Below are 25,769 nucleotides of genomic sequence, written 5' to 3' on the forward strand. Positions count from 1 at the left end.
GCATCATTCATCTAAGCAAATATAATTTATTATTGTCAGTCTTCGAAGCATACAAATTTTCAACCTTGGTCCACAATGACCTTGCATGATTCTTATGTTGAATATGATTGCAGATATTTTTATTAACAAATTATCGAATAAAACCACATACTTACTCATGCTCAATTTTTCACTCTTCATCACAGTTAGACTCAGGTTTTTGAGTAGCAAACACTTCAAGATGCATAACCTTCACAAATAAAAGATCTTTCATTTTGTTCTTTCATAAATTGTAATTTGTGCCATTTAAACTAATATTTCGACTAATGCTTACATCCATTATTGAACCACAAGCTCTGATACCACAAATGTTGAGAAAAAGCCTTCAAACGGAATGCACTCACTTCACAAGTGAAGACGATGACAATAAAGTACCTAAAATTATCACTTATATGCCTTGCACATATCACATAAAACAACTCCTTTCACCAAAGTTCCAAAATAAAACCCTTATCATCCAAGGGATACCATAATATATATATATATATATATATATATATATATATATATATATATATATATATATATATATATATATATTGTGATGCACATGAGTAAAGAATAATAAAAAAAATAAAAAACACAATAAGAAAGATGTACATACCAATTTTAACGTGAAAAACCTTATCAAAAGAAAAGTAAAAATCACGGGGTTGAGAACAACTCAACAACAACTCTACTATTTGATATAAAGAATGTCTACAAAGGGGCATACACAATGCCTACCCTCCAATAAACCCATAAATCATTACAATAGAGAAATAATAATCCAAACAAAGAGGTAGAAGTAAAAAAATATCACTTAATAAGGAATGATGACCTTCCCACAACAAGAGCCCTATTTTGCTTGCTCTAATCTTTACAAAACAAAAAAAGAAATTGAAAAAGATGAAGAGCACAACAAAGCAAAGTTTCTCTTCATTCTTTCTTCTACTCTCACAATTTCTCTTTTTTTTTACAATCTTGTAGAAGCCAATCACACAAAGAAGCAAGAACACCCTCTTCTCTCTTCTTCTAAAAGCAATAAGGCACGATACACATCACAAAAAGGGAAATAACTTACCCCAAGGGCCATCGCGCCCTCCTTTTTTTTAAAAGAGCATCCTTTCTATCATCCACGTGAAGGTGACCCGATCCAACACCTAAAACTTATTTTGAGAATTTGGTTAGTCGTGAAACTCTTGTTTCCGATTTTTCCACAGCTGCCACACATTTGTTTTAAAACACACCAAGCCTGTTGAAGGTTATTGTCTGTGCAGATGAGTCCAAACAACTTTATCACTTTCTTAACATGAAATAAACACAATATATTGGATTCTTGTAAAATTATGTTCATGTGAATGTGAAGCACAAATGGCGTGAGATTTGTGTTTAAAACACTCCCGTAGCAGCCGTTTGAATTACATATAAGAACCTATGTTCCTGGACTGTGTCCTCGATGATCTGATGACTCTTTCGAGGTTGCCCTTCCCTGCAGCCTTTTATTTCTTCATCATCCGCCGTTGCCCTGCCTCCACCATCACGCCGCAGGTAATCTCTCTCTCTCTCTTCCCACCTCTTTTGCCTAATCACCAGCACCAATATTGGTGGCTCAACTCCGGCCCTTTGGATGGTGCCTTCTCTCTCTTAGCCGGAGAAGGTTTCCGACAGCTCTTTTCCGGCCAAGAAAAAGCGGGGTCGCCGATATCCCATGTTTCCAGCTTCTCTCTCTCTCTCTCTCCATGTTAAATGTTCAGAGTTCGGAGTTGCACGCCAACTCCTTGATGAAATGCCTGAACGAGACCCATCTCATGGACAACCATGATCATTGGCCTGAACCTCAGTTGGCCATCATGAACATGCCGTTTGTTCCTTAACTGACACGGGAGGATGTATTGCCTAATAGTTCACATTTGCGAATGTATCTGCTTCTTGTCCTGCGCTTGGTGCTTTAGGTGTTGGTCGGAAGGTGAATTGTTGTGTGGTGAAACTTATATTGAGCACGCATGTCTCTGTTGTCAATTCACTTCTTAACATGTATGCCAAGTGTGATGACCTGGATATTGCGCATGTCGTGTTCGATAGGTCACAGGATAGGAGCATTCCATCATGGAATTCATCGGTTGGATTGAACAAGCTAGAAAGTTGCTTGAGTTGGGTGCTCAAATCAAGATGGTATCTCGTAGAATTGGATTTATTGGTTAGAATCAGAATCAGCTAGGATTTGTCTTTCAGGAATTGAAAATGTTTGCTTCAATGCAAGGAGAGTTGGTAATCCTCATAATTTCACATAATGACCACATCATAAAAATTGAATTTTGACTCATATAGTCTTATGCTAGGTCTGGAAAACTAGAAAGTGCTTACATAATATCTAAGAGCACTTATATTGGGCTACATCAAATTTGGTGAATTGTGGTCATGTGTTTGGTTCAGTTTGTGGTGAGGATGTGGTCTTATGGACAGCTACAGTGGACCTGAGCATGAAGCGCTAGGACTCTTTTAGGTGATGGCGCTTGATAGGTTTGGCTGGCACAATCGTATGTTTCCTTAGCATGTGTGGAACTTTGGGAATTTTGGATTGTGGCAAGTAGTTGAATGCTCAGGTGCTCAGAAACAGTATTCAGGATGAATTCTGACTCAAATACACTTGTCACAATGTAGGTGTGGTGCGGAAGCATATTTGTTGCTAAATATGTTTTCAAGCATGTGGGTGTGCATGATGCGGTCTCTTACACAAATATGATCATGACAACAGCACAACATGGTCTAGGTAGTGAGACTCTGGCTGTTTGATGAAATGCTTGAGAAAGGATTGTGGCCAGACCACATTACATATGTAGGTGCTGGCTGCTTGTGGCCATGTGGGTTTGGTTGAGTTAGGTTGGGACTAGGGTTACCGGAAGCGCCTAGCTAAAAGGGGAAGCGCGCTTCGGAAGCGCGAAACGTCGCGCTTCCGAAGCGTGGGGGGAAGCGTCTCCCTTTAATGGGGGACGCGTTTCCCTTTAATGGGGGACGCGCTTCCCTTTAATGGGAAGCACACTTCCCATCATGCTTCCCCCTCGCTTCCTCCTCGCTTCCCCCACGCTTCCCCTGTTTTTTTCAATTTTTTTGTATTTTTTATTTTTTATTTTTATTTTTTTCGCTTCCCCCTCGCTTCCGAGACGCTTCCTAGGTCGCTTCCGAGACACTTCCTAGGTCGATTCCGAGACACTTCCCGAATCGGTCCTAAGTGGTCCCATGCTTCCCCGCTTCCTAAAATTTTGAAAGTGCCTCGCTTCCCGCTCCCGCTTCCCGTATCGCTTCCCGCTCCCTCTTCCTCAACTGGCAACCATGGTTGGGACTATTTTCAGATTGATACATGAATGGTGGGCCCTTGAGTTGTGGCTGTCACTGTGCATGCACGATTGATTTTCCTCAGAGTTGTTAATGTTTAGCAAAAAAACACAAAACCGAGTTAACTGTCATCCAAACAACAATGTTTAGTAGCACAGGTTCACTACAAGGTAAAGTACTTGTCATCCAAACAGGAAAACTGGGTTTTCAATGTCTTTAAAAACAAGGTTTTGCTGCAGTTTTTTCTTGTTAATATGTTCTTAAAAAACCAAGTTTTTTTACATGACATCCAAATGATCCCTAATAATCTTACCCTCACATTTGAACCAGATGATTGAGAATTTGATCCATTGCAATTATTTGAATTAGAGACCTCAACATGATAAATCCACCATTTCCTCGATTTCCACAGCTTAACTTTTGGGTACCCAGACTGAGCTTGGATGTGCTGAATTTGGGTACATTTGGATAGGTTTTGTAATTGTCTGATGGACTACACCTTGCTCAAGGCTCCCACCCCAATCAACATTAAAAGTGGGGAAGAACAGAGAGAAAAAAAGGGTTTTCAGAAGTTACAACTTGATGTCGTCCAAGCTAGAATCAATAACTTAGACAGTCAAATCAGCTTGATTCGGGTATATCTCTCTGACTCTACTGAGACCCAGTTGGATGCCCGGTCTGGTTATAACGGTTGACATAGCATCTGGGGTTTCTACTACACCCTGCAATTTGTGATCATCATGCCCTTTGCTTCCTGTATCACGCCTTGTAGCAGGGGGTTGTTGACCATTGTTTTCACAGGTTTGATCATCCATATCATTTATATCAAGCATCTTCCTGCTTTTCATCAAGACAGTTTTATACTTCTCACATTTTGGCCTCTTTGGTCGTATGGTTTCTCTGCCCAAACTGGTGGTGAGTTCCTAGTTTTATTTGGTTTTCCATCATTTCTACCTTATTACATTCTTTTGGTCTACCATGGTGTTGTTTCTATTAATGTTGTGTGCTCAAGATTTCTGCTTTAGGAATTTATTTCATTGCAAGGTGTGTGCTAAATGCTTGGCAAAATACTTGACAATATGGCATTTATGCCGCATGCTACTGTTTTCTGCATTATATTATTTGTAGATATTCACTATATCTTAGTTGCAATCTTCAAAAATGGAGTTTTTTTTTTATAATTGTGGTGGTTGTGTTTTTTTCATGGGAGCTAGATGAGTATCCATTTGGAGTTGACAACCAAATACAAACAGATAGGCATATAGCCTACAATGATTTGTAGCCTTAATCAAGTCACAGTTGCCAATTTCGGGTTTTTGCATTGATGGATGTTCTCCTTCCTTTTTTGGTGATTCTGTAGTCTTTGCACTCTCCAGGACTAAATCATGTAGAGTTGAGTGCTCATTTTTCACATATAATGGGAGAAAAATGGAATATTGACAGACTGAAGTTATCCTAAGTTTTTCTAGTGATAATATCATTCTAATGAAAATCTGCAAAAGATAGAGGCCAATGTGAATTAATCTATAAACAAGGGGCCTTCAAAATGAAATTACAATGTTTTCTTATATAGAGAAAAATAAATAAAAACATTAAGTGAATTAAGAGGGAATTCCATCTCCCTCTGACTTAAACTATTCCCCTCAATTTTGTGTAGACATCCTAGAATACTAAAAGTGAGGCAGTGGAAAAGAATAGTGAACAGATTTTAATTATGCACCTCAATTTGACCCCCTTATTGATGAAAGCATTTCACTTTTGCCTCTTCATATCTCTTTGAAGACGACTTTCTTAAGAGAAAATACTTCCTTTCCTCTCTTCCCCACGCCCATCTGGATTTCTATTGCAGACTTTCAAATACTATAATTAGTTAGTGGATAGAACAATGCTGTTGGGTTGATAAAGAAAATGTGTTGTACACCAGATTTCATCGAATTCCATTGGTCTATGATATTTTCTGTCTTTAGGATGGAGGTAACAGAATACTAGAAGAAAATTGATGCACTGAAAATAGAAAGAGTGGATTTTGAATAGCATATGTATATGCATAGTTTTTATAACTGTACTTTGAAGTATGAACCACTTGCCAAGTCTTATGATAATTTTGAGAAATTTACCATGTCTTCCAAACAACTTTTTAAAGAAACTTATAAACTAACTGTCATCTGAAGTTCAGGTTTTGCTTCAGAAACATGTACTTTGAATAACCGCCTCTTCACAGCAGTTGGCAAAGAATGTGGTTGTTTCTATAGTTGGACTAAAAATGCAAAATCTAAATGTACAAGACCTTGGTCTTACTCGAATGACGTAACATTGAGCTGTATGGAACTCCAGCTAAGCAGTATTCTATTACAACTAGGTTAGATGCTGTAATCAAGATCTGTACATTAAAATCCTAATTGTGATTTTGTTCAAATTGGAGAGCATTCCAGTACTTAGCGAATGGCGACAGAATCGGAGGGGGAGGAGGAGTTGAAGCAGGCAGGAAGCACAGAGCTTCTTGTTGATGATAATTTGTGGGAGATGGCTAAGAAGGCTGCTTGGAGTGTCAGTTCATTCAAACAAGGCAATGGAGTCCTCTCTCTCACTGATGGTAACCTCGACACCTACTGGCAGTAAGTTTGTGCCAGCTTCTCTCTCTCTTTTTTCTTTCCTTTAAAATAGGCTTTCATTTTTCATTGTTTAAGTGGTGGGGCACAGGGAAGTCAAAATTTGGTACAAAAGTGGGTGTTGCCTGTTTTACTATAGGCAATATGAGTGGGTTGAGATATAGCGATGATGAAACTTGGAAAGCTTCTTCAGTTCAAGATTCTTTGATCTTTATGTATTTTTTTAGCTTTGTTTTTCTATTACATTTCACCATATTATTTAATGTGGAAACTCTGGAAATAATATTTCTTTTTAACCTTTGGTTTTAAGAATCTTGACTAAGTAGCCCATGTTACTGAATCTTTTATTTTCATTGATCTTGGAACCAATTGTCAAATTTGTGGTAGAATTATCTTGGCTTTGTGAAATTTGCCTTGGATTCTGTGCCTGCACAAGTGAAAAAGAAATGCAAAAGGAAGAAAGATATGTAAGGCAGTCAAAGGGAACACTACAACAGAATTAGGGCTGCAAGTCCCTTGTTTACAAAAATTGAGTTATATCAATGCTAATTTACACAAATGTCAGTCATATTTAAACATATTACATTAATCAATGACCAATATATGCCCCTATTAAAATGTATCTCCTAAATTCGTTGATGTAAATATAAATATATATACTTATATACATAGAGATACATATACATATAAATATTTATATGTATATGTATCTCTATTTATATAAATATGTATATTTATATATTTTTCTTTTTGATTACCCGATAAGGGTATAATTGTAATTTCACCTCTTGCGCATATTCCATTTGGAATATGTTGTATCTTTTTTTCTTTTTATTTTTTGTATCTTTTTTATTTTTTGTATCTTTTTCTTTTTTTCCAAAAAGGTGCATTGGGGGTCCCCCAATAGAGTCGTTGGGGGCTCCCCAACGACTCCTTTGGGAGCCCCCTTGCACCTCCTCCTTCTTGTATAAATAGGGGTGTTCCCCTCTTGTTTTGCCTAAGCTTGAGAGTCTCAAGCATTTGGTTCTTTCTATAAAATACATGCCATTGTGCATGTTTATTATTTTTACGCTTTTGCGTACTTTGTTCAAGTGTTGTGAGAGTGCCTTCGTGCACATCTTTTCTATATTATTTGTGCTCATATGCGTATTGTCTTTTCATAGACAATTTACATGGTATCAGAGCAAGGTTGATTATTGAAGATCGTGGGATTTTCCATTTTCGAGTGCCTCAAAAAACGTGCCTTCCGATCTTTAAAGTTTGAAGTGGTGGATCTTTCTTCTCAAATATTTTAGAAGAATCTTGTGCAAAGTTGGTATTGAAAATATTGTGTTGGTACGCTTTTTCCTCTACCTCTTTACTCTCTAATGAGCGAAAAAGTGTCCCATTTTGCTCTTGGTTTCAAATTAAATGGGTCCAACTATCATGTTTGGGCCGGAAATATGGAGGCTCATATAAAATGGAAGGGCCTATGGGGATATGTACTTGGCACAATTCCGGAACCGGAACCCAAGATTACCGTGGTAAATGGAAGCGAAATCAAGATTCTTGAGGGAGAAGAAAGAACCAAAGCCCTTGAAGAATACTCCAACAAGCACGATGAATGGGAAATGAAGAATTTCAAGATTCTTTCATGGTTTTTCTCATCCGTGGAAACCAAGATTAATGCCAACATTATTAAATTCAAAAAGGCATCGGAAGCTTGGCATTATCTTGAAAAAATGTACACATCAAGGGATCTCTCTCATAAGTATTACCTTCAAAAGAAGGCTATCTCCCTTACTCAAGGTGATATGACGATTAGGGAATACTTTGCCGATCTTTCCTCTATTTGGGATGAACTTGCAATGCTTGAACCAAAATGGAGTGGAGAGGCAATTGAGCTCCGTCACAAGCAACTTGAAGAAGATCGGTTCTTCAACTTTTTGAATGGTCTAAGGACCGAATTTGAACAAATAAGGTCATCTCTTCTCTCCTCCTTTTCTCCCCTTTCTCTTGAAGACAAGGTTTTAAAACCCGTGACTCGGAACTCGACTCGTTCTTTATTGACTCGTGACTCGGCGGGTCAACTCGGTGACTCGGACCGGGTTTTGTTAACTTTTGATTTTAAAAGAAAAACATTATATACTTTGTCTGAAACCATGTTTTTGAGTAAACATAGTCTCCAAATGTCTATAAGAATATAAAAACAACTGCAAAGAGCTATAGAGGTTTGCTTGAATAATTGAATTTGATATCTATACAAGCACTTTGACTAATTCATGACTTGAATTAGAGGATTTGGTCCCTTGAGAATCAGAGCTGAACTTTGTAGGAAGAGCAACCTGTGAAGATGACCCTTGGAAAGCATGTCTTGCACAACCCACATACGAGAGAAGAAAAGGAAGAGAAGATTATTGAAAACTGCAAGGGACGTATCACCCTGGCCTAGGGTGTAATCTCATCTTTTATATTAATGTATATGAGAAATTACAATGTTGCCCTTATGTTAGAAGAACAAATACATCTCTACACACAATTGGTGTTGGATCTGGATCTAATCCAGATCCAATCCTAGTATATTCTTAACACCAAGTACTTTTTGATATACTACATGTCATGTAACACCCCAAATTTCAAACTTGCGAACCTTTTCAGAAAAACAGACAAGAGACTAGAAATATCTCTTTCCTTTAGAGTTTGCTTATGAAATCAGCGAAAGATTTTTCTTTTGTTAAATCAGAGGGTAAGCTGACAACTTTGGGCACGTTAGCTAAAAGAACCAAAACTCACAAAATTAGGGTATCCCAAGGAAAATCCGTTACAAACCCAAAGCGTCCAGGACGCGAGCTAAGAGCAGGAAGAAGAAGTCTTGAAACCATCCTGCAATCGCATTATCGCCCGTAGTGTACCTAATCATCACCTGTACCCATAGAATGGGTTAGTTTCGCGAAAAATTAGTAGGTGCGCAAGAGAGACTAAAGAAAACTGAATTAAGTACATTCAATTCAATATGTTGAGCAGTTTAAAGTAGATATGTAATTAAACAGGTAAGTAGTACAACAAGGTAAGCAATGCAAACGGGTAAGTACTGCAAACGGGTAAGTAGTGCAAACACGTAAGTAGTGCAAGCAAGTAAGTAGTGCAAACGCGTAAGTAGTGCAAGCGAGTAAGCAGTGCAAACGCGTAAGTAGTGCAAACAAGTAAGTAGTGCAAGCGGGTAAGCAGTGCAAACGGGTAAGTAGAGCAAGCGAGTAAGTAGTGCAAGCAGGTAAGCAGTGCAAAAACGTAAGTACTGCAAGCGAGTAAGCAGTGCAAACGGGTAAGTACTGCAAACGCGTAAGTAGTGCAAACGGGTAAGTACTGCAAAACGTAGCAAGACGATTCATTTGATCGTAAGCTATGAACTACCACAGAACAAGCTTATTCGGGAGGGGGCTGAGCCCCTCCCTCGCTAAAGTCATCGTAGGGAGGGGGCTCTGCCCCTCCTTCGCGATTGAGGGAGGCAGGGAGGTGGCTCAGCTCCTCCCTGCACAATAGAGAAGTGAGGGAGAGAGAGAGACGGGCGAAGGAGGAGGAGTGTACCTAGGGGGGTCACCGGAGTGGAAGGCGATGGTGGTGCCACCGATGCCTTCGCAGAAGAGGGAAGAAGGTGGTGGCCGACGCAAGGGGGGAAAAGGGGCTCCTCGACGTTGGGATTTCGACGAGATACGATGCCGAACGAGGAGCGCCGATGGAGAAGCCGCCAGTACGTAGGGTCAGACGAGAGAGGGGGTGTAATACCCATAATTTTTAGGCATTTATTTAAACATATCATACTATATATTTCATAACAGAGGAATTTGGGCCTGGGATCCAAATTGCAGATCCAGGACCCATAAAGGGGTTTTCCGAATAAATTTACCTCGTAAATTTGATATGTACGTATAAGTATAATAGTTTTTAATTAATTAAATAATTCGGGGAATAATTATTTAAAAGAGGTGCGTAGATGGGTCTGGGATCCACATACCGGATCCATGTACCTATATATATTTTAATATATATATATATATACATGTATAATCTTAAATAAATAAAATTTTTATTTTTTTTTAAAAGTTAATCCGAGGATCCACAGTTGGATCCAACTTGTGGATCCATCTCGTTGGGGTCGGGTTACGGGTCTCTGGTCCGGACCCGAGCCACACCCTGTACAGCCTTTTAAAGAAAGAAAGGTCAACCCGATAAGGGTTGCCCGATAATGCTGTAACAAAAAAAGAAAGGGGGGCAAGGGGGGGGGGGTTACGCAGGGCGTAACCGACCCCGCACCTTTCAGAAGAGGAGGGGTTCGGTGGGCCGATAAAGGGAGAGTGGAGAGGGGGTTCTTGCCCTCTTCACTCGATCTCTCTCTCTCCCTCTCTCTCTCTCACGGTGTGAGTTACGCCGGGTAACGGGAGGGGCTACCGGCTGCCATTGAAGGCCACATCAAGCAGTCTGTCACGGCAGCAACAAGGAGCATCAGCCGCGGCCCTACCTTCGCGTCCCCAGCCTCCGATCGCCGGAAAAGCTTCAAAAAGGTACGGGTCTTCATTGAATCTTGGTGAGGGATCAAACAAGGGTTCAATTTCGAGTAAGGGTTTGAGATGAGAAGCCATGGACGTCCGTTAGATGGCTACCCTCTGGGTTTTCACGAATTGATGGGGGTTATTTTGATCTAACCCTAACCCGTAAAATCCCCAAATCAGGCCGATGGGGCGAGGGGAAAAGAGGGGTCGGCTGAGGTAGTAGATGTCCCAACTATGGAGGTTCCGAGTTCCTTAGGGATTTCTCAGATTTGGGGGTTTCTTAGTTAGGAAACGAGAAACCCCATGTTGCCTATTGAATTCATGCGAAAAAAGGGGAAAAACTATTGTGCTTGCATTGCATTTTTGGCTTCCTGAATATGTATCTTTTTCACAATAGATTAAATGGTTGTAAAATATTCTCCTGGAACTTACTTGGAAGCACACCTCTTAGCATACTAAAGTAAATTTTTTTCAGAAATATTTGTTTATATTCTCTTAAGCTTCATTTGAACTTGCTGAAAAAGCTTTCCATCAGTTGAAAAGGGAGAGGAAAGAAACTCAGCGCATTTAGGAGTACTAGCTGTGAAGTTTTTTTTGAACTGTGGATGTTTTCTTTTTAACTGTTGATGATGCAGAAATTTGATTGCTGATCTTTTAATGACAAAGGAATTGCTAGCTGAAATGTCTATTTTTGACTAGCGTTAGAACCAATTATTATGGACATTGTGCAATTTTTGACAATTTTAGTCTTTTTGTTTTGTTATAAGTATTGAGTGGAAGAAGAGCATAAGATCATGAGATATCTGTATAATGAGAAGTGTTTCATCTATCTATTGTAGCCTGTCTGAACTTTTAGTTACTTGGCAAAATACCCTTTTGTTTCTCTTTCTGATTATTAAAAAAAAAAAGAGAGCAAACAAACAATGTTAACCCTTTTGTTGTTGAATGGCTCAGGTCGGCTAGTAGCCAGCCGAGAGGCACTCGACTGACTGCCAGGCCGTGGCAGTGATGCTCAGGCCCATCATGGGTTGTGCGGTACCCTGCCAAGCCCAGCCGACTGGTGCTGAACTATATTTTTACAAAGGAAAATATGATAAATGCCATTTCCTTAACTGTCCATGCTTGTGGACAAATGACAGGTCGATTTAATCTTTGTTCATGTATAGTATGGCTCATATGGAAGCTTAACTTAGCACTTTAATTTTTCAGAATACTAGCTAATCGTGTTAGACCTGGCTCTTTGCATACAGGTGAATGAAAATGCTAATATGCTTAGGCTTGATTTGGATATCGTTGTCTAGTTGTTTTCATGGGCATGAGTAATCATGAAACTAATGCTTTATTGCTTGAATCTACATGCATGGGTGTTCACATGTTATAATAAAACTAATCAATGAATGACAACATACATTTTAGTATAAATATGTGAATCCCTGCACATGAATCTTTGAAACCATACTTGTGAGTGTTGTTGTTTCATGTCCATGGTTATATTGGCATAAGATGGTGCTTGAGTGTGGTTTAAGCTCAAAATTTGTAAGATGCAGCGTGGGATCATTGAAACATAACCAGAAATTTGTCAGCTGTTTATAATAGTGTTCATTTTATACTGTTTAAGAAGGGTGGACACATAAAACCGAATTTTATACATGTGACTTGCTTTGTTGTCTCTACTTGAACATTATATTCTTGTTCAAAATTCTATGAGTGGGTTAAAGGCTGGTATATTGGTTGCCACGGATGTGTATGATTTAAATTCTGATATGAATAAAGGAAAACCTTGAAACCTACACACACCTATCTATGTGTCAAGAACAGGTTGGAAATGTTATTTCTAAGAAGGTTATGTAACTGTTATTGGTATGATTATGGTACTCATGAATGCGAGCATGATCCAGTTATTGATAATTCTTCTTGAGTAAGAATACTTGAATTGTGCACTCACACACTTAAAGAAACCATGGATTGGTTAATACCCGTATGTGATGTAGGTAACACACACATAGTGGAAATGCATATGAATGAGCAATGACATGCATATATTTGGGATCATGGTTGCATGAGTGCACATGCTTTTGGCATTTTGGCTTAGTGTTATGAATGAAACACTAATTTGGTTTTATTATGTGGTGCATCAATGGCCTAAATGAACCATCATCGGCCTAGAGAGCCGTGGGTTTGGTTTGCTTTCACATATGTTTTTAACTGCATCACTTAAAACCACATAAGATGGTTTGACACTTTACTACACTGTTCTAGTGGTTTATACGGGCTGGAGTCCCGAATGGATCCCCGCAAGGGAGGATGCGGGTTTTCACTTTACTTTTGCATATGGTGTTGCAAACTTAAAGAATAAACTTTAATAAAGATATAATGAATAAGAACAGTGTAATATACATTCAGGGATATCTCATCTGGAGTATGAGAATCTTAGATATCCGGTCTTGGGAAGACTGTGAAGATACAAAAACCCCGTGTGCTGTAAATTTGTCCCTTGAACCCGATATTGAGGTTCTTTCTCCTGGCCACGGTTTTAGGGAGAGTCCGCCACTTTACCCGGGAGTTGTGTGTTTGACACAACTGTTGTTATGGTACCAAGGAAGTGACACTTGTGGGCGTGGGGTGTCCCTTGTGTCCCCGACATTAGATGTGGAGGTCTAATGTTCCGAAGGCGATTCGGTCGAGGGCTAAGTTGAAACCAAGTAATAAAATACAAATTGTGTGTTAAACTACCCTGGGAACCTACTTGACCTCGGGGATTGTACCCGTTTGGTGTATCCGCGGGCAACGGTAATTAAAAAGAGGAACTTAAGATTGTCTGCATTTAATAGGGCATGCATATGGAAAGATGAAACTTAAATGAAAGATAACAGAAGAAATCATGCATTGCACATAATCATGCATTTTTCTGTTGTGCATTAGATCATACATGTTTGAATCATTCTCTATATCATGACATGATTTGGTGGTAGCATAAGATTTACTTATTCAAATCATGCTGCAAGGTTTGGATATTTAGTTCTTGATATATGGTACTGATTTACTGTTCTTGATTGGTGAGCATATGTAAATGTTGGTAGGTATGAAAATTTGAAAGCTGTAAATTTTATATCTACACTCACTTAAATCATTGCATGAAATCTTATTCATGTTCTTTGTCTCACCTGGTTTCTTTAGAAGTAGCTGTGCTCAAAATTTCCGTTCTGACACCCTACTTTGTTGGTTTTTCACAAGACATGGTGAATAGTGAGGCTGAACTGACTACTGGGGATGGATGAGAGTCATACTTGAGCTTGTCAGCTTCAGCAGGTGACATAGTGGCTTTATTTTTGCTTCTCTTAGTTCTTTTTACTTTCTGCAGTTGATTATTTTACTTTTGAGTTGTGTATGAGACTCTTATTGGTTCATTAATAAAAGAGTTTTAGTTGGTTGTTATGGATGATGATTGCAACTTCGTTTGTAGTGGTTGGGCTATCCAATGAAAATTGGAACTGTGAGAACCTCGGATCTCTGGGAAGGTTTCCGCAACTCTTATAAAAAAAATATTCCGCATTTTCAAAGGGTATGGATTGGGGTCGTTACAGGGGGGCAGTAGGGAGGCGGTGAGAGGGTTTCAAGGAGAGAAAACGAGAGAGGAAGAAGGGGGGCAGGGGTTCTCTTTGAAACCCCTGCCTCGCTGTCTTCAAAAGACACGAGAGGCAGTGCCTCCCTTTTGGGTTCGGGTCGGGTCCGGATCCGACCCGAATCCAAGCCTTTTTTTTTTCCGTCATTACATCCTACCCCTCTTAAAAGAATTTCGTCCGCGAAATTACCTTGGCCTACATTAGTAAAAATACAAGTCAAGATATTTTCCCTGATATCTGACCATACATCAGCAGAATCTTCATTCGAGCTTCTTACCATCCTTGAAGTAAACAAAGGATACCCAAGATCAAAATCTCAGGAAGCTCGAAAAAGAAGCTAAAAACATCTGTACTATTCATGCGTAACATGAGTAGTTTACAAAAAACCCAGCAATGCTGGTACATCAGCAGAACGTGTCAAGCCACTTAGCTTAACAACGCTAAAAACATCTATAAAACGAGAAAAATTGTATACTCACATCGCGATGTGGATGCTCAATGATCAAGAATCCTTATTTCCCTTAGCTCTGATACCAAGCTGTAACACCCTAAATTTCAAACTTGCGAACCTTTTCAGAAAAACATGCAAGAGACTAGAAATATCTCTTTCCTTCAGAGTTTGCTTATCAAATCAGCGAAAGATTTTTCTTTTGTTAAATCAGAGGGCAAACTGACAACTTTGGACACATTAGCTAAAAGAACCAAAACTCACAAAATTAGGGTATCCCAAGGAAAATCCGTTACAAACCCAAAGCGTCCAGGATGTGAGCTAAGAGCAGAAAGAAGAAGTCTTGAAACCATCTTGCAATCGCGCAATCACTCGTAGTGTACTTAATCATCACTTATACCCATAGAATGGGTTAGTTTCGCGAAAAACTAATAGGTGCACAAGAGAGACTACAGGAAACTGAATTAAGTACATTTAATTCAGTATGTTGAGCAATTTAAAGTAGATATGCAGTTAAACAGGTAAGCAGTACAACAAGCTAAGCAGTGCAAACGGGTAAGTACTGCAAACGAGTAAGCAGTGCAAACGGGTAAGTAGTGCAAACGCGTAAGTAGTGCAAGCGAGTAAGCAATGCAAACGCGTAAGTAGTGCAAGCGAGTAAGCAATGCAAACGGGTAAGTAGTGCAAACGCGTAAGTAGTGCAAGCGAGCAAGCAGTGCAAACAGGTAAGTAGAGCAAACACGTAAGTAGTGCAAGCGAGTAAGCAGTGCAAGCGAGTAAGCAGTGCAAACGGGTAAGTACTGCAAACACGTAAGTAGTGCAAACGGGTAAGTACTGCAAAACGTAGCAAGACTATTCATTTGATCGTAAGCTATGAACTACCACACAACAAGCTTGTTCTCGTTCCTAGAACGAGGTCTCTGCATCTAATCATTATCAGAACATCGTTTGTCGCTCTCACTACTTCTAACAAACGCTTTGTCCTGAACAACCTTTATCTATTCCCATCTCTCAAGGCCTTACGCGGCCAACTGTCACCTGTTATGACTCACTAAGGCGTCATACTTTATCAGAAAATCCCACCATTCCGTAAGAGGTCCAAAATATGATCATGATCTAAAATCGCTAAAGATCTGATTCTCACATCTGAGTCCTGCATGTAATCATGCTAAAACAGAAAGTCAAATTATAGATTTATAATTGGCTATCTCAAACAATCTCAGAAGATTATCACAACTCATCATAACTTTTTATGGTAAGCAAAAACACAAGATCCACGTCGGATCGTTCGGTCCGGGAGATATACGACCTGACAGAGAATTACCGCCATAGCGGGTATACCTTGTCTTGGACCATATACTTCCTCACAGGAGTCTACCGTCTTTGCGGCTACCCGTTCGTGGACAATGTACATCCTCACAACGAAACCTTTGGGAAGTCGGTCCCCAACAAATGCCATATCCAATGAAAATCATTGCGATACACGCGTCAACGCAAAATGACCGCTCTCAGGGTCGATCGCTACTATTACAATCAACAAGATTAATGCCAGATTACTTGGTCTGAGAAATGTATAACCTCAAAAGGAATTCTGCCCTAGATGGTATACCTGGTCTTGATCATACACGCCTTCGCAGATAATCCTTTGAAGATCAGGTCCTCAACAGATACCATACTCAGTGATACATGCATCAATACAATCGACTGCTTGTGAACACCCCAAATTTTTCAAAATTTTATAAATATCTTCTTCTTGTCCTTTGCCCCATTTTCTGAGCAAATTGAGTCATTTTTGCTCAAAATTTCGGTTTATCTCTCGGATTTTCTGGAATCAGATCCATTTTATATATTTGACTCAATTTCGGATCCGGATCTAGTTCAAAATTCAAATTTGAGCCTCGTTATCCAAGTTTTAAAGCAAAATTACAAAAATACCAAAAATAACTTTTGAATGACTCAGACAGTCCATCCGGTATCCATTTGGATCCACTATTCTATATTCCTCAATTCGAGATCCAAAACTCGAATATTTTCTCAAAACCCGGATCAAAAACTCATTTTCTGAAGAAATTTCAAAAGATAAAACCTGAATTCTCAGAAAGCCTTCTTTTTGTAAATATTCTTAATTTTTACAAAAATAGTTTTTAAATCTCTCATTTTGCCTAGTCTTTAGAATTTTATTCCAAAAATAACAAAAAATGTAAAAAATACGAAGCAAAACAATGAAAAATTCAAAACATAAAGAGAAATTTTCAAAAGAAAGTTTTCAAAACCCCTTTTAACAAAACTTTTTTTGGGACCCTGTTTTTGAAAATTCTAAAAACCCACAACGGTCTCTCGTTCTTCCCCGTTCACGAACTGCTCTCTCTCTCTCTCTCTCTCTCTCTCTCTCTCTCTCTCCCAGAAGCTCTCGGTCGATCCACCCTCCATCGGCTGCCTCCTTCATGCCTCGTCCACCGATCTTCAACCGTTTCCGACTCCTCCTCTCCCACCCTTCGATTGATGGCCACCCTCGCCATCCCGTTCATCTCCAACAACCTTTTCCTCTTCCAGATTCTTCTGCTCCCTCTTTAAAAAGGTGCACGCAAGGGAAGCCAAGGCATCGACGCTCGTAATCCCTCCGTAACCCGCATAGCCTTCTCCTCCTTCACATCCGTTTTTCCATCGCAGTTCGTCTTCCTCCCCCTTTTTCTCCTTTTCATTCCTTCTTCTTCTTCCTTTATTTCCTCTAGTTCTCCCCGATCAGCAGGAAAGGGGTCAAGCCTCAGTTAGCAGGACTACAACTACAATCGGTCTCTCTAAATTTTGTTTTATTTTCTTTTGGTAAAATCTTCATCCACAGCCTTCGTGACTTCATCTCTTTCTCAATGGTTCGTTTTGAGCATAATTTGTAGAATCGACCTGCATATAGCAGTGTCGATCTACATAATGCTATAGCAAACAAAATGTTTCATTCCAATACATTGTTTTTTCTTGTTTTTCTTTTCAGTTTTCGATTCCTTTTTGATTTCTCAATCCCCATGTTTGTGCTGATCTATGTGATTCTGCGATCTTTTCATTTTTTTTAGTGTTTTGCTTCATTCTTGCACTAATCGCGACCTTTTTTTAGAGTAGCTAACAGGAACCATCTAATTCATCTTAAGTAATTTGTTCAATTTGATCATTCGTTAAGATCATACAGGCTCGCTTATCAATTGATCTCTTCATCGCATTCTCTGTTCATCTCCCGGGTGAGTTTCGTTGGATTGTCCTAATTTGTTTGATCATCTCCTTCTGTTTCATTTCTTTTTATTATTATTACTCATTCTGGTGCAATCGGCCGTTTCATAGATTATTTAGGACCCTTTGATTTGATTAACGCTCTGTATTTGCATGCCATCCATGACTGTAGTATCCCTTCCATTATCATCTTCGCATTTGCAACATATGTCAATTAGCTCTCATGCATACCATTCTTTTCGTGTCCCCCATGATGGCAATTTTTTTTTCTGTCCTTGCTAAAAGCCAGCAGCTGAGGGCCATGTATTATCAGGAGTCTTTAGATGGGGCGTGATACACGCCATGGTGTGAGTTTCACCTATTCAAGACCACCGAATGGGAATAACAATGTGATTCAAGTTTCATGAGATAGGATTGCCCTATGCCACAACAGTGTTCTGCTTTAATGTTTCCAAAATAAAGGTCTTATCTTCGAATGAGTTCAGCAACCACTACTTACAATAAATAATCATGATAATATTGCCACTAATTTGATGTAGTTAAAAAAAATCCAGTCTGTCTTAAAAATGTGGCCATCTCTTCTTCGTGGATCTCACTAGTTTAGGAATGGATTTCTGGACTTCTTCCTCTGGATCACACTACGAACCTTAGCTTTTCTTTGGGTTGATCTTGCTAATGGATTGACCTTCTGGAAGCGTCTGAAGGATTGTCTTGCGATCTATTCAAATCGGCAGGATCGTGATGGTTAGGTGGAACCTAGCGTACAATTGAATGATAGCTGCAATGGGAATAATATCAACAGGTTTCAAGGTTATAATCGATTTCAGGTTTGCCTAAACTTTGTTTTCTGCGGCTTCTGATCTGGTCCTTTATCTGTGAATGCCAAGCAAGCTTTGTGTGGTCATGGATGATGCATTTGCAATGTTACTGGTCAGAAGGTGTGGATAGAAAACTTGTTGCTATAAAGTCTGCTTTTTCTTTAAATTTTGCCCAGTTGTTAGATCCTTCATGTTGCATTTGAGGTCTGTGATTGAACTGCACAGTTAGTTTTTTTTTTTTTTAGGGGTCAAAGAAAAATTCACAGTCAGTTTATCCATCCACCACCACACCTCATCTTCACTTGAATTCCATAGCAATTCAAGGGTTCCCTGCTGTAGCCGTTAGCCCACACCACTCACTCAATGTAGCTATAACAGTAGTCGCTATGCTTTCACAAGGTCTCCTCCTATACACCTTCCCATCCACAACACGCATCATCCTGCATTTTACAGGATGTCGTGCTCTTCAATACAACAGTCATATGGTGGCACTCACCTACAATAAAGAAGTGCTCTGTTCAACTCAAGATCCAGTTCCAATTCATCCCTATCTGCTGAGTTAAAAACCTAAGTCTAGGTTCCATTTTCTTTGCTGCAAAATCTTCGTTCATTGGATTAAAAACCAGGTGCTTAGCTAAAAATTTGATTTGCTGAAAAGCCCCGAGTTGCTGAGCTGCTGAGTTAAAAACCTAAGTCTAGGTTTCAGTTTCATTTGCTGCAAAAAATCTTGATTCATTGGATTAGAAACAGGATGCTTAATTCGAATTTTAAGCCCTGAGTCGTTGAGTTGTTGAGTTACTGAATTGCTAAGCATTGGGTTCAATTTCTAGTTGTCGTCAGCAGTGCTGTTCATAATTATCACCATATCTGTATATTTACACCTCAATGCAGTCCCCCACACCAATATTTTCACTGTTGTCACAGCATAGCACAACCTATTCACAACTGTAGTATCTGCCTCAATCCTTGTTCGCAATGCCGAGATATTCCATCTAATATTCTCGATAGAATGTCATTTGTACTAAGGTACAACAGTGGATACCTCTGCTATTAATCACCCACTACAACATCACTATGTCACTGCCCACTATCCATTCAACCCATCACATAGCTTTCCTGCAAACAGTATAGCAGCATTCGCTGTTGTAATTCACACTCCATCTCCATTATCTCATAGGCCACCATTCACCACTACACAGTGCACAAACTGTTGATACTTTTTTTTTGTAAGCGTCACTATTCACTCTCTTTCTTAATATCTTATGCACAACATATATATATATATATATATATATATATATATATATATATATATATATATATATATATATATCACCCTCATCCACTGCACTCCCTATATAGTATCTAGCATCGCCTATCAACACCATCAATTGAAGCAAGATCTGCAGCAATCAAGAAAGGTCCTGCAACAATAGTACATGGCAAAACTGAGAGACCAGGAAGAGCATCAAAGGAAGCTCCAAAGAAATTTTCTGAATGTGCACCATTCAGCCTCCTTGCCTTCGAGCCATGACTTTCAATATTCAAATGCTTCTCAGCAGCTTGCAACCAAGGTTTTAAAACTCGCCGAGTCAACTCGGTGACTCGGCCCTCCAATGAGTCAACCCGGCAAGCTAAACTCGGTCCGCGAAGACTCGGCTGTGACTCGGCCTGACTCGGCTTGACTCGGCCTGACTCGGGCGAGTTCTGGAATGTTTAAAATTTGATTTTTTGAGTATTTCAGAATAAAAAATTTTTTTAATATTATTGAGAATATTGTTGTTACTTTCTTAATGTCTTCAATATGTAAAGACGACAATATGTGACTATGATCTAAGGTAAATGTTATTGGATATGAATCAGGCAGGACAATCTTCAGATTCAACAACAGCTAATTAATATTTTATGATAAAGTAGATTGCTACTTTTATTATGTTCTACACAATTATATTTTTTGCAGTTTCTTTGCATAAATGCATTTAATATTTTGCTTTAAACTTTACTAACATGATTATATAACAAGGAAGAATTTGGTTTTCTCCTCACACCTTTCCTCTTTGCCCCATCTTTATGAAGGCATAATAGACAAGAAACTGGAACAAAGTCATACATAACTTTGGTCTTAACATCCATAGAGTTCCAACATCTACTTGGTGCTTCTTTCTTGTCCTTTCAGACTTCATATTTTCTTTGTATCTCATATAGGCTATACCCCTTTAATCAGAACCAATTGTCCTCACCTTGCCTTATCACATCCAACAAAAAATTCTCTTTTCTTTATAGGCATGTGCATTTTTAATGCATAAAGGCATCTATGTAACTAGAATAAATTGTGCTCTTTCATTCCACATTTCCAACTTATTGCTCATTAATGAACAATTTATCCACATGCTACGATCTCCTTATTTCAGTTCAACCCAAGATTCTGCATGGAGCCAAAAAACATCTCTTGTTTACTGAAAAACATGGTTTGAGACAAATTATATATTGTTTTTCTTTTAAAATCAAAAGTTAACAAAACCCGGTCCGAGTCACCGAGTTGACCCGCCGAGTCACGAGTCAATAAAGAACGAGTCGAGTCCCGAGTCACTGGGTTTTAAAACCTTGCTTGCAACTCATATATCTGATGCCAAATATCCAGCACTCGCACATCACAATACCTTGTGTTTCACATATTTCTGCATCTGTACTTTCACATTATATTTCCCTTTAATGTCAACCTTGCTCCTGCAGGGTCATATGCATGCCATCATTAAATATATACATTCTAAAATGCACATGGTACCCATTGCCATGTGCATTGCAACATGTGTCTCTTTGTTAGGGTACTGCACTATATATACATCTCAGAATTGATTTCTTTATTAGTTTAGGACATGATATATGCATCTAATGTCCATTTCATCATTTAGCCTAATACACTAAACATATCCCAACATACATTTTCTCATCAAACATGATTTTCATCGACATAAGGTAGATGCATGAACATTCCATCATTCATATCTTAAATTCAATGCGACATTTCTTTCTATAAGCATTTTTTTTACCTTATGCTAACTTAGTTTTATATTTTTTTATTTTTAGGAAATATGTGGAAAATGCTATTTTCCTTCTTAGATTAGGGATTTTAATTTCAATTCAATGATGTAATAAATAGGTATCAATGATAAATTTCCATTTTCTGTATTAGATTAGAATGTATGAGCATGTATACATCTCAGAAATTGCTTGTTTCATCTCATTTTACCTTTTATTTCAAAAATTCACGAATGGGAACACGAATGACACGTGCACCATTCTAATAAAAGGTGATTAAATCCTAAGTTGATGATTTGCATCAATGGTCATAGTCAGGATGTGAACAAAACTTAGGATTTTCATCTTTTATGGAACCTCGTACCGACGAGCGAACTCCGTCTCTCCATTTTTCCCGCAAATTTTCAAAACGGAGGCGAGTGATTTTCAAAACATTTCTTTGGTCAGATGAGACCTTGCAAAAGAGTTCCTCTCTCTTCTTCCTTTTCTCATTCTCTCTTCTTTTCTATCTTTTATTCCCCTTTAAAAAGAGAATAGAGGCTAGAAAGACAAAGAGAAGGAAAAGAGGAATAAGAGGAAAATTTTTGCATGATCACACTGATCCGAACAATTGACCGCTCTTGGGGTCAGTAGCCACCAATATGGGCACATGCATGAATATCAACAATATGTAGCGTATCACTGCATATGGTAAAACAAAACACACGATCACCCATTCCTCCAATAAGGCTCCATGAACCATGAACAAATTATCGCATACTTCCAACATTTATTATCACGTGACATATTAATCACATCACACAGAAACATATAATACTACGCATCGTGTTATTGCCACAAGGAACATTGCAATCCTCAAATAGGACCCCAAAGCATGCGTAAACGATACACGAGAACACGCAGATATGGCAATCCAGTTGATTCAATAGGTGAAGAGTAACTAACTTTATCTGACAGCCAAACAAAACAATTAAATAAGACAAGTACTCATAACAATGCTCGTAAGACATACAATTGCCATCAAATGGCTCAGTCCATCAACAAGTAATTAAATTAATCGTAAGACATAAACCATTGCATCACAAGCCATTCATAAGCAATCATACGACAACAGTTATATTACAATATGTAAGCAGCTTATAAGACAAGATGCCACATCAATCCTAGTTGCCATCAGTTCGTAGATTACGAGTTGTATGCAATCACATCAATCATAAGAGATTCAAGCCAACAAGTGCTACGTTACAATAAGCACCAAACAGTTCGACCAAGGGGTAAAGCAAGTCACATGCTAATATATAGCAACTGGCATAATGCTATTATTATAAACATTTAACTAGTATGAGAAGCTAGATGTTACTTAGCAAAGAACTGCGTAAGCAGTTTAACAAACTAAAGTAACGTCTCGACAGGCGGGTACAACTCAACGAGTAGCATACTGAACTACCGAGCAAACAAGCAATCGATCAGTGTTAACAGACTTTATGTTTTGATATTACTGGTCTGCGGGTACGCGCACGCAAAACGTAGAAACAACTGAGACTAGTTCGGACGTCCTTTATTCTATGCATTTTCAATAACCCGAATAGCTAGTTGAGTCCGCTCCAAAGGGGACGACTTTAGCCGAAAGAGGATTCCTTAGAGGCTGATAAGCAGTGTCACAGATGCATCCAACTTCTGCAGAAGTGTTGAGCTAACTATTGTAGCCCCCTTCCCCTAACTCCAATGACTGGGGAGGCCGGATCATCTGCCCGTAGGGTGGTTGTTAACAACCTATCCATTGGAGTTTTGTACCGCTCTGTCCTCTCTCTTGACAGACAACCATAAGCGAATAGGTACGTTAGAGGTTGCTTAACTAACGACCCATTCTATGTTATGGTCTTCAAACCACTCGAGCATCTTGCCTGTGAAGGCGAATGTTAGGTCATTTATGTGATTACAACATTGTGCATTTAGAACTGTTCGAGGTCGCACGACCGTCTCATCCGATCATCGCAGAACTAGACGTGTCGTGCACGACTACAAGTACTCTAGGATGAAGGGGGTATAGCTCCTCAATAGAAGCCTCAATAGGAGTGTTTCACAAAGATGTAATGTTTATCTTTTGAAACAGCAGTACCTTTGCCAACATTATACATGCGATTTTCTAAAATCTCATCCGCTATCGGGGTATCTACATGTCTCGCATGACTCAATACCGGCCTCGATAGACGGGATGTGGGTTTCTCAACAGAACATTCGCTAAGAAGTTCGCTCGAACCCCCAATTCGGGATCACCCGAGATATGCCGAAAAGGCGAACAGAACCAGCCAATCACATCCTTCTAAATGCTTTGATTTGGGGCAGTCTTTGATGCTTTTGCGCAGCTCCCTAAATCTTAAGTCTACTATGCAGGAACTACGTACTCGAAGAGCCAGGATCCTTGCAAGGTATCTCTCTCCTTAGACAAGGATGTATCGCTCGCTCCCGACTGAACTCTTGTCGCAAGAGGGAGAGTGGTAGATGTCTCTTGCATCCTTCACGAGGATGCCTCAAACATATATGCAATGAGCGAAAACCTGATCGTCATCTGCAATAGCAAAACAGTAACAACACATATGCAAAAGCAAGAGCCTGGGCGCGAAGCGCGATGGCAAAGTAAACACTGTAGGCAGGAGTGCAACGCATAACCTTTGCGCGATGCGCAGCGGCAAGGTAAAGGACTGTAGGCAGGAGTGCAACACAGAACCTTTGCGCGATGCGCAACGACAAAGTAAAGGACTGTAAGCAGAAGTGCAACGCAAAACCTTTGCGCGATGCGCGACGGCAAAGTAAAGGACAAGGATCGCGAAACCGCGTCCTTGAGTTAAGTGCGTATTCGTATAAATATATATGATATATATATGCATATATATTTATTTAATTATCCTTTTTAGTTAATTGAACTCAATTCAATTGTCCAAGTCTTCTGTGCAATCTTTTACTACCTTGAGGGGTGACAGTCCTCGTACGCCAGCGGCGTAGGTAAGCACGAGCTCAAGCCATGAAGGGCGAGCAGGATCCACCGTTCAACCTACCTGTGATGCTAAAAAGGTTAGCATGCCAAAATACAAATAAGAAGTGGGTTCGGTAAGACCTGCAGCAGTACCAGACCCCGATACGAGCGTAGGCAGGGAGCTCAACTCCCTGCAGAATGCAAAAGAGCAACGAAGGCAGCAAGATTAAGGTAGATGGGCGAAACCCCTTACCGAAAAACAAACTAGGTGGAGGGGGCAACGGTCCCCGCCAACCTTGAAGAAATGCGAGGCAGGGTCCAATGACCCTTACTGCCGAAGAACAGATGCAGGCGACAAGGGGCGTCGCCTCTGTCGACAAAGGACAGGTAGGGCTCCAACCCCTACCGACCTACCACAAACGACAACAGGGGCTTTATACCCTGCCGATCCAAAAGTTTCATGCGACAGGGGCGATGCCCCTGTCGTCCTGCCGAAAGACGATAGGTAGGGGCCACAACCCCTACCGGCCAAAGGTAACAGAGAGAGAGAGAGAGAGAGTGAGGGGCAGGGGCTGGAAACCCCTGCCAGTCGATCAACAACAGGCGGCAGGGGGGGCATCACCCCCTGCCAACCAGTCGGACACAGGCGACAGGGGGCGTCGCCCCTACCAGCCTGCCGACTGAAAAGGAGGAGAGAAGAAGAAGACGATGGTGCAGGGAGGGGGCTCGACCCCTCCGCTGACCAAAAGAGGCAGCAGGGAGGGCTCGACAGTCCCCTGCCGTCAAAGGTAGCAGGGAGGGCTCGACCCTCCCCTGCCGTAGGGAGCAGGGAGGGGAGCTCGACCGCCCCCCCCCCCCCCCCCCGTCGTAACAACATATAGGGAGGGGCTCGACCCCTCCCCTGCTAACAGAGACATCGGGAGGGGGCTGGGCCCTTCCCTAGCTAAACTCATCGCAAGGAAGGGGCTCTGCCTTGTCCCTGCGATTTTAAGGCAGCAAGGAGGGGGCTTTGCCCCTCCCTCGCGATTGAGGGAGGCAGGGAGGTGGCTCAGCCGCTCCCTGTGCAACAGAGAAGTGAGGGAGAGAGAGAGAGATGAATGAAGGAGGAGGAGTGTACCTAGGGGGTCACCGGAGTGGAAGGCAATGGCGGTGCCGCCGA

General features: G+C 40.1%; 1 protein-coding gene across 2 annotated transcripts in view; it reads left to right on the plus strand.

The window, feature by feature from the left end:
- The first annotated feature begins 1,393 nt into the window (after positions 1–1,393).
- APC10 (anaphase promoting complex 10) overlaps positions 1,394–25,769 on the plus strand; it is a 167,545-nt gene continuing 143,169 nt past the window's right edge. The window contains exons 1-3 of one of the 2 annotated variants that reach the window (XM_090012440.1): positions 1,394–1,569; positions 4,156–4,269; positions 5,787–5,969. In XM_090012440.1, coding sequence (XP_089868566.1) covers positions 5,797–5,969 — 173 coding nt within the window. In that variant the 5' untranslated portion in view covers positions 1,394–1,569; positions 4,156–4,269; positions 5,787–5,796. The remainder of the gene's footprint in view (positions 1,570–4,155; positions 4,270–5,786; positions 5,970–25,769) is intronic. The other variant, XM_090012441.1, reaches the window with a different exon arrangement.

This window comes from Nuphar pumila, chromosome 7 (assembly GCF_984573655.1).
Source record: "Nuphar pumila chromosome 7, dmNupPumi1.hap1.1, whole genome shotgun sequence".
In the NCBI taxonomy this organism is placed as follows: Eukaryota; Viridiplantae; Streptophyta; class Magnoliopsida; order Nymphaeales; family Nymphaeaceae; genus Nuphar; species Nuphar pumila.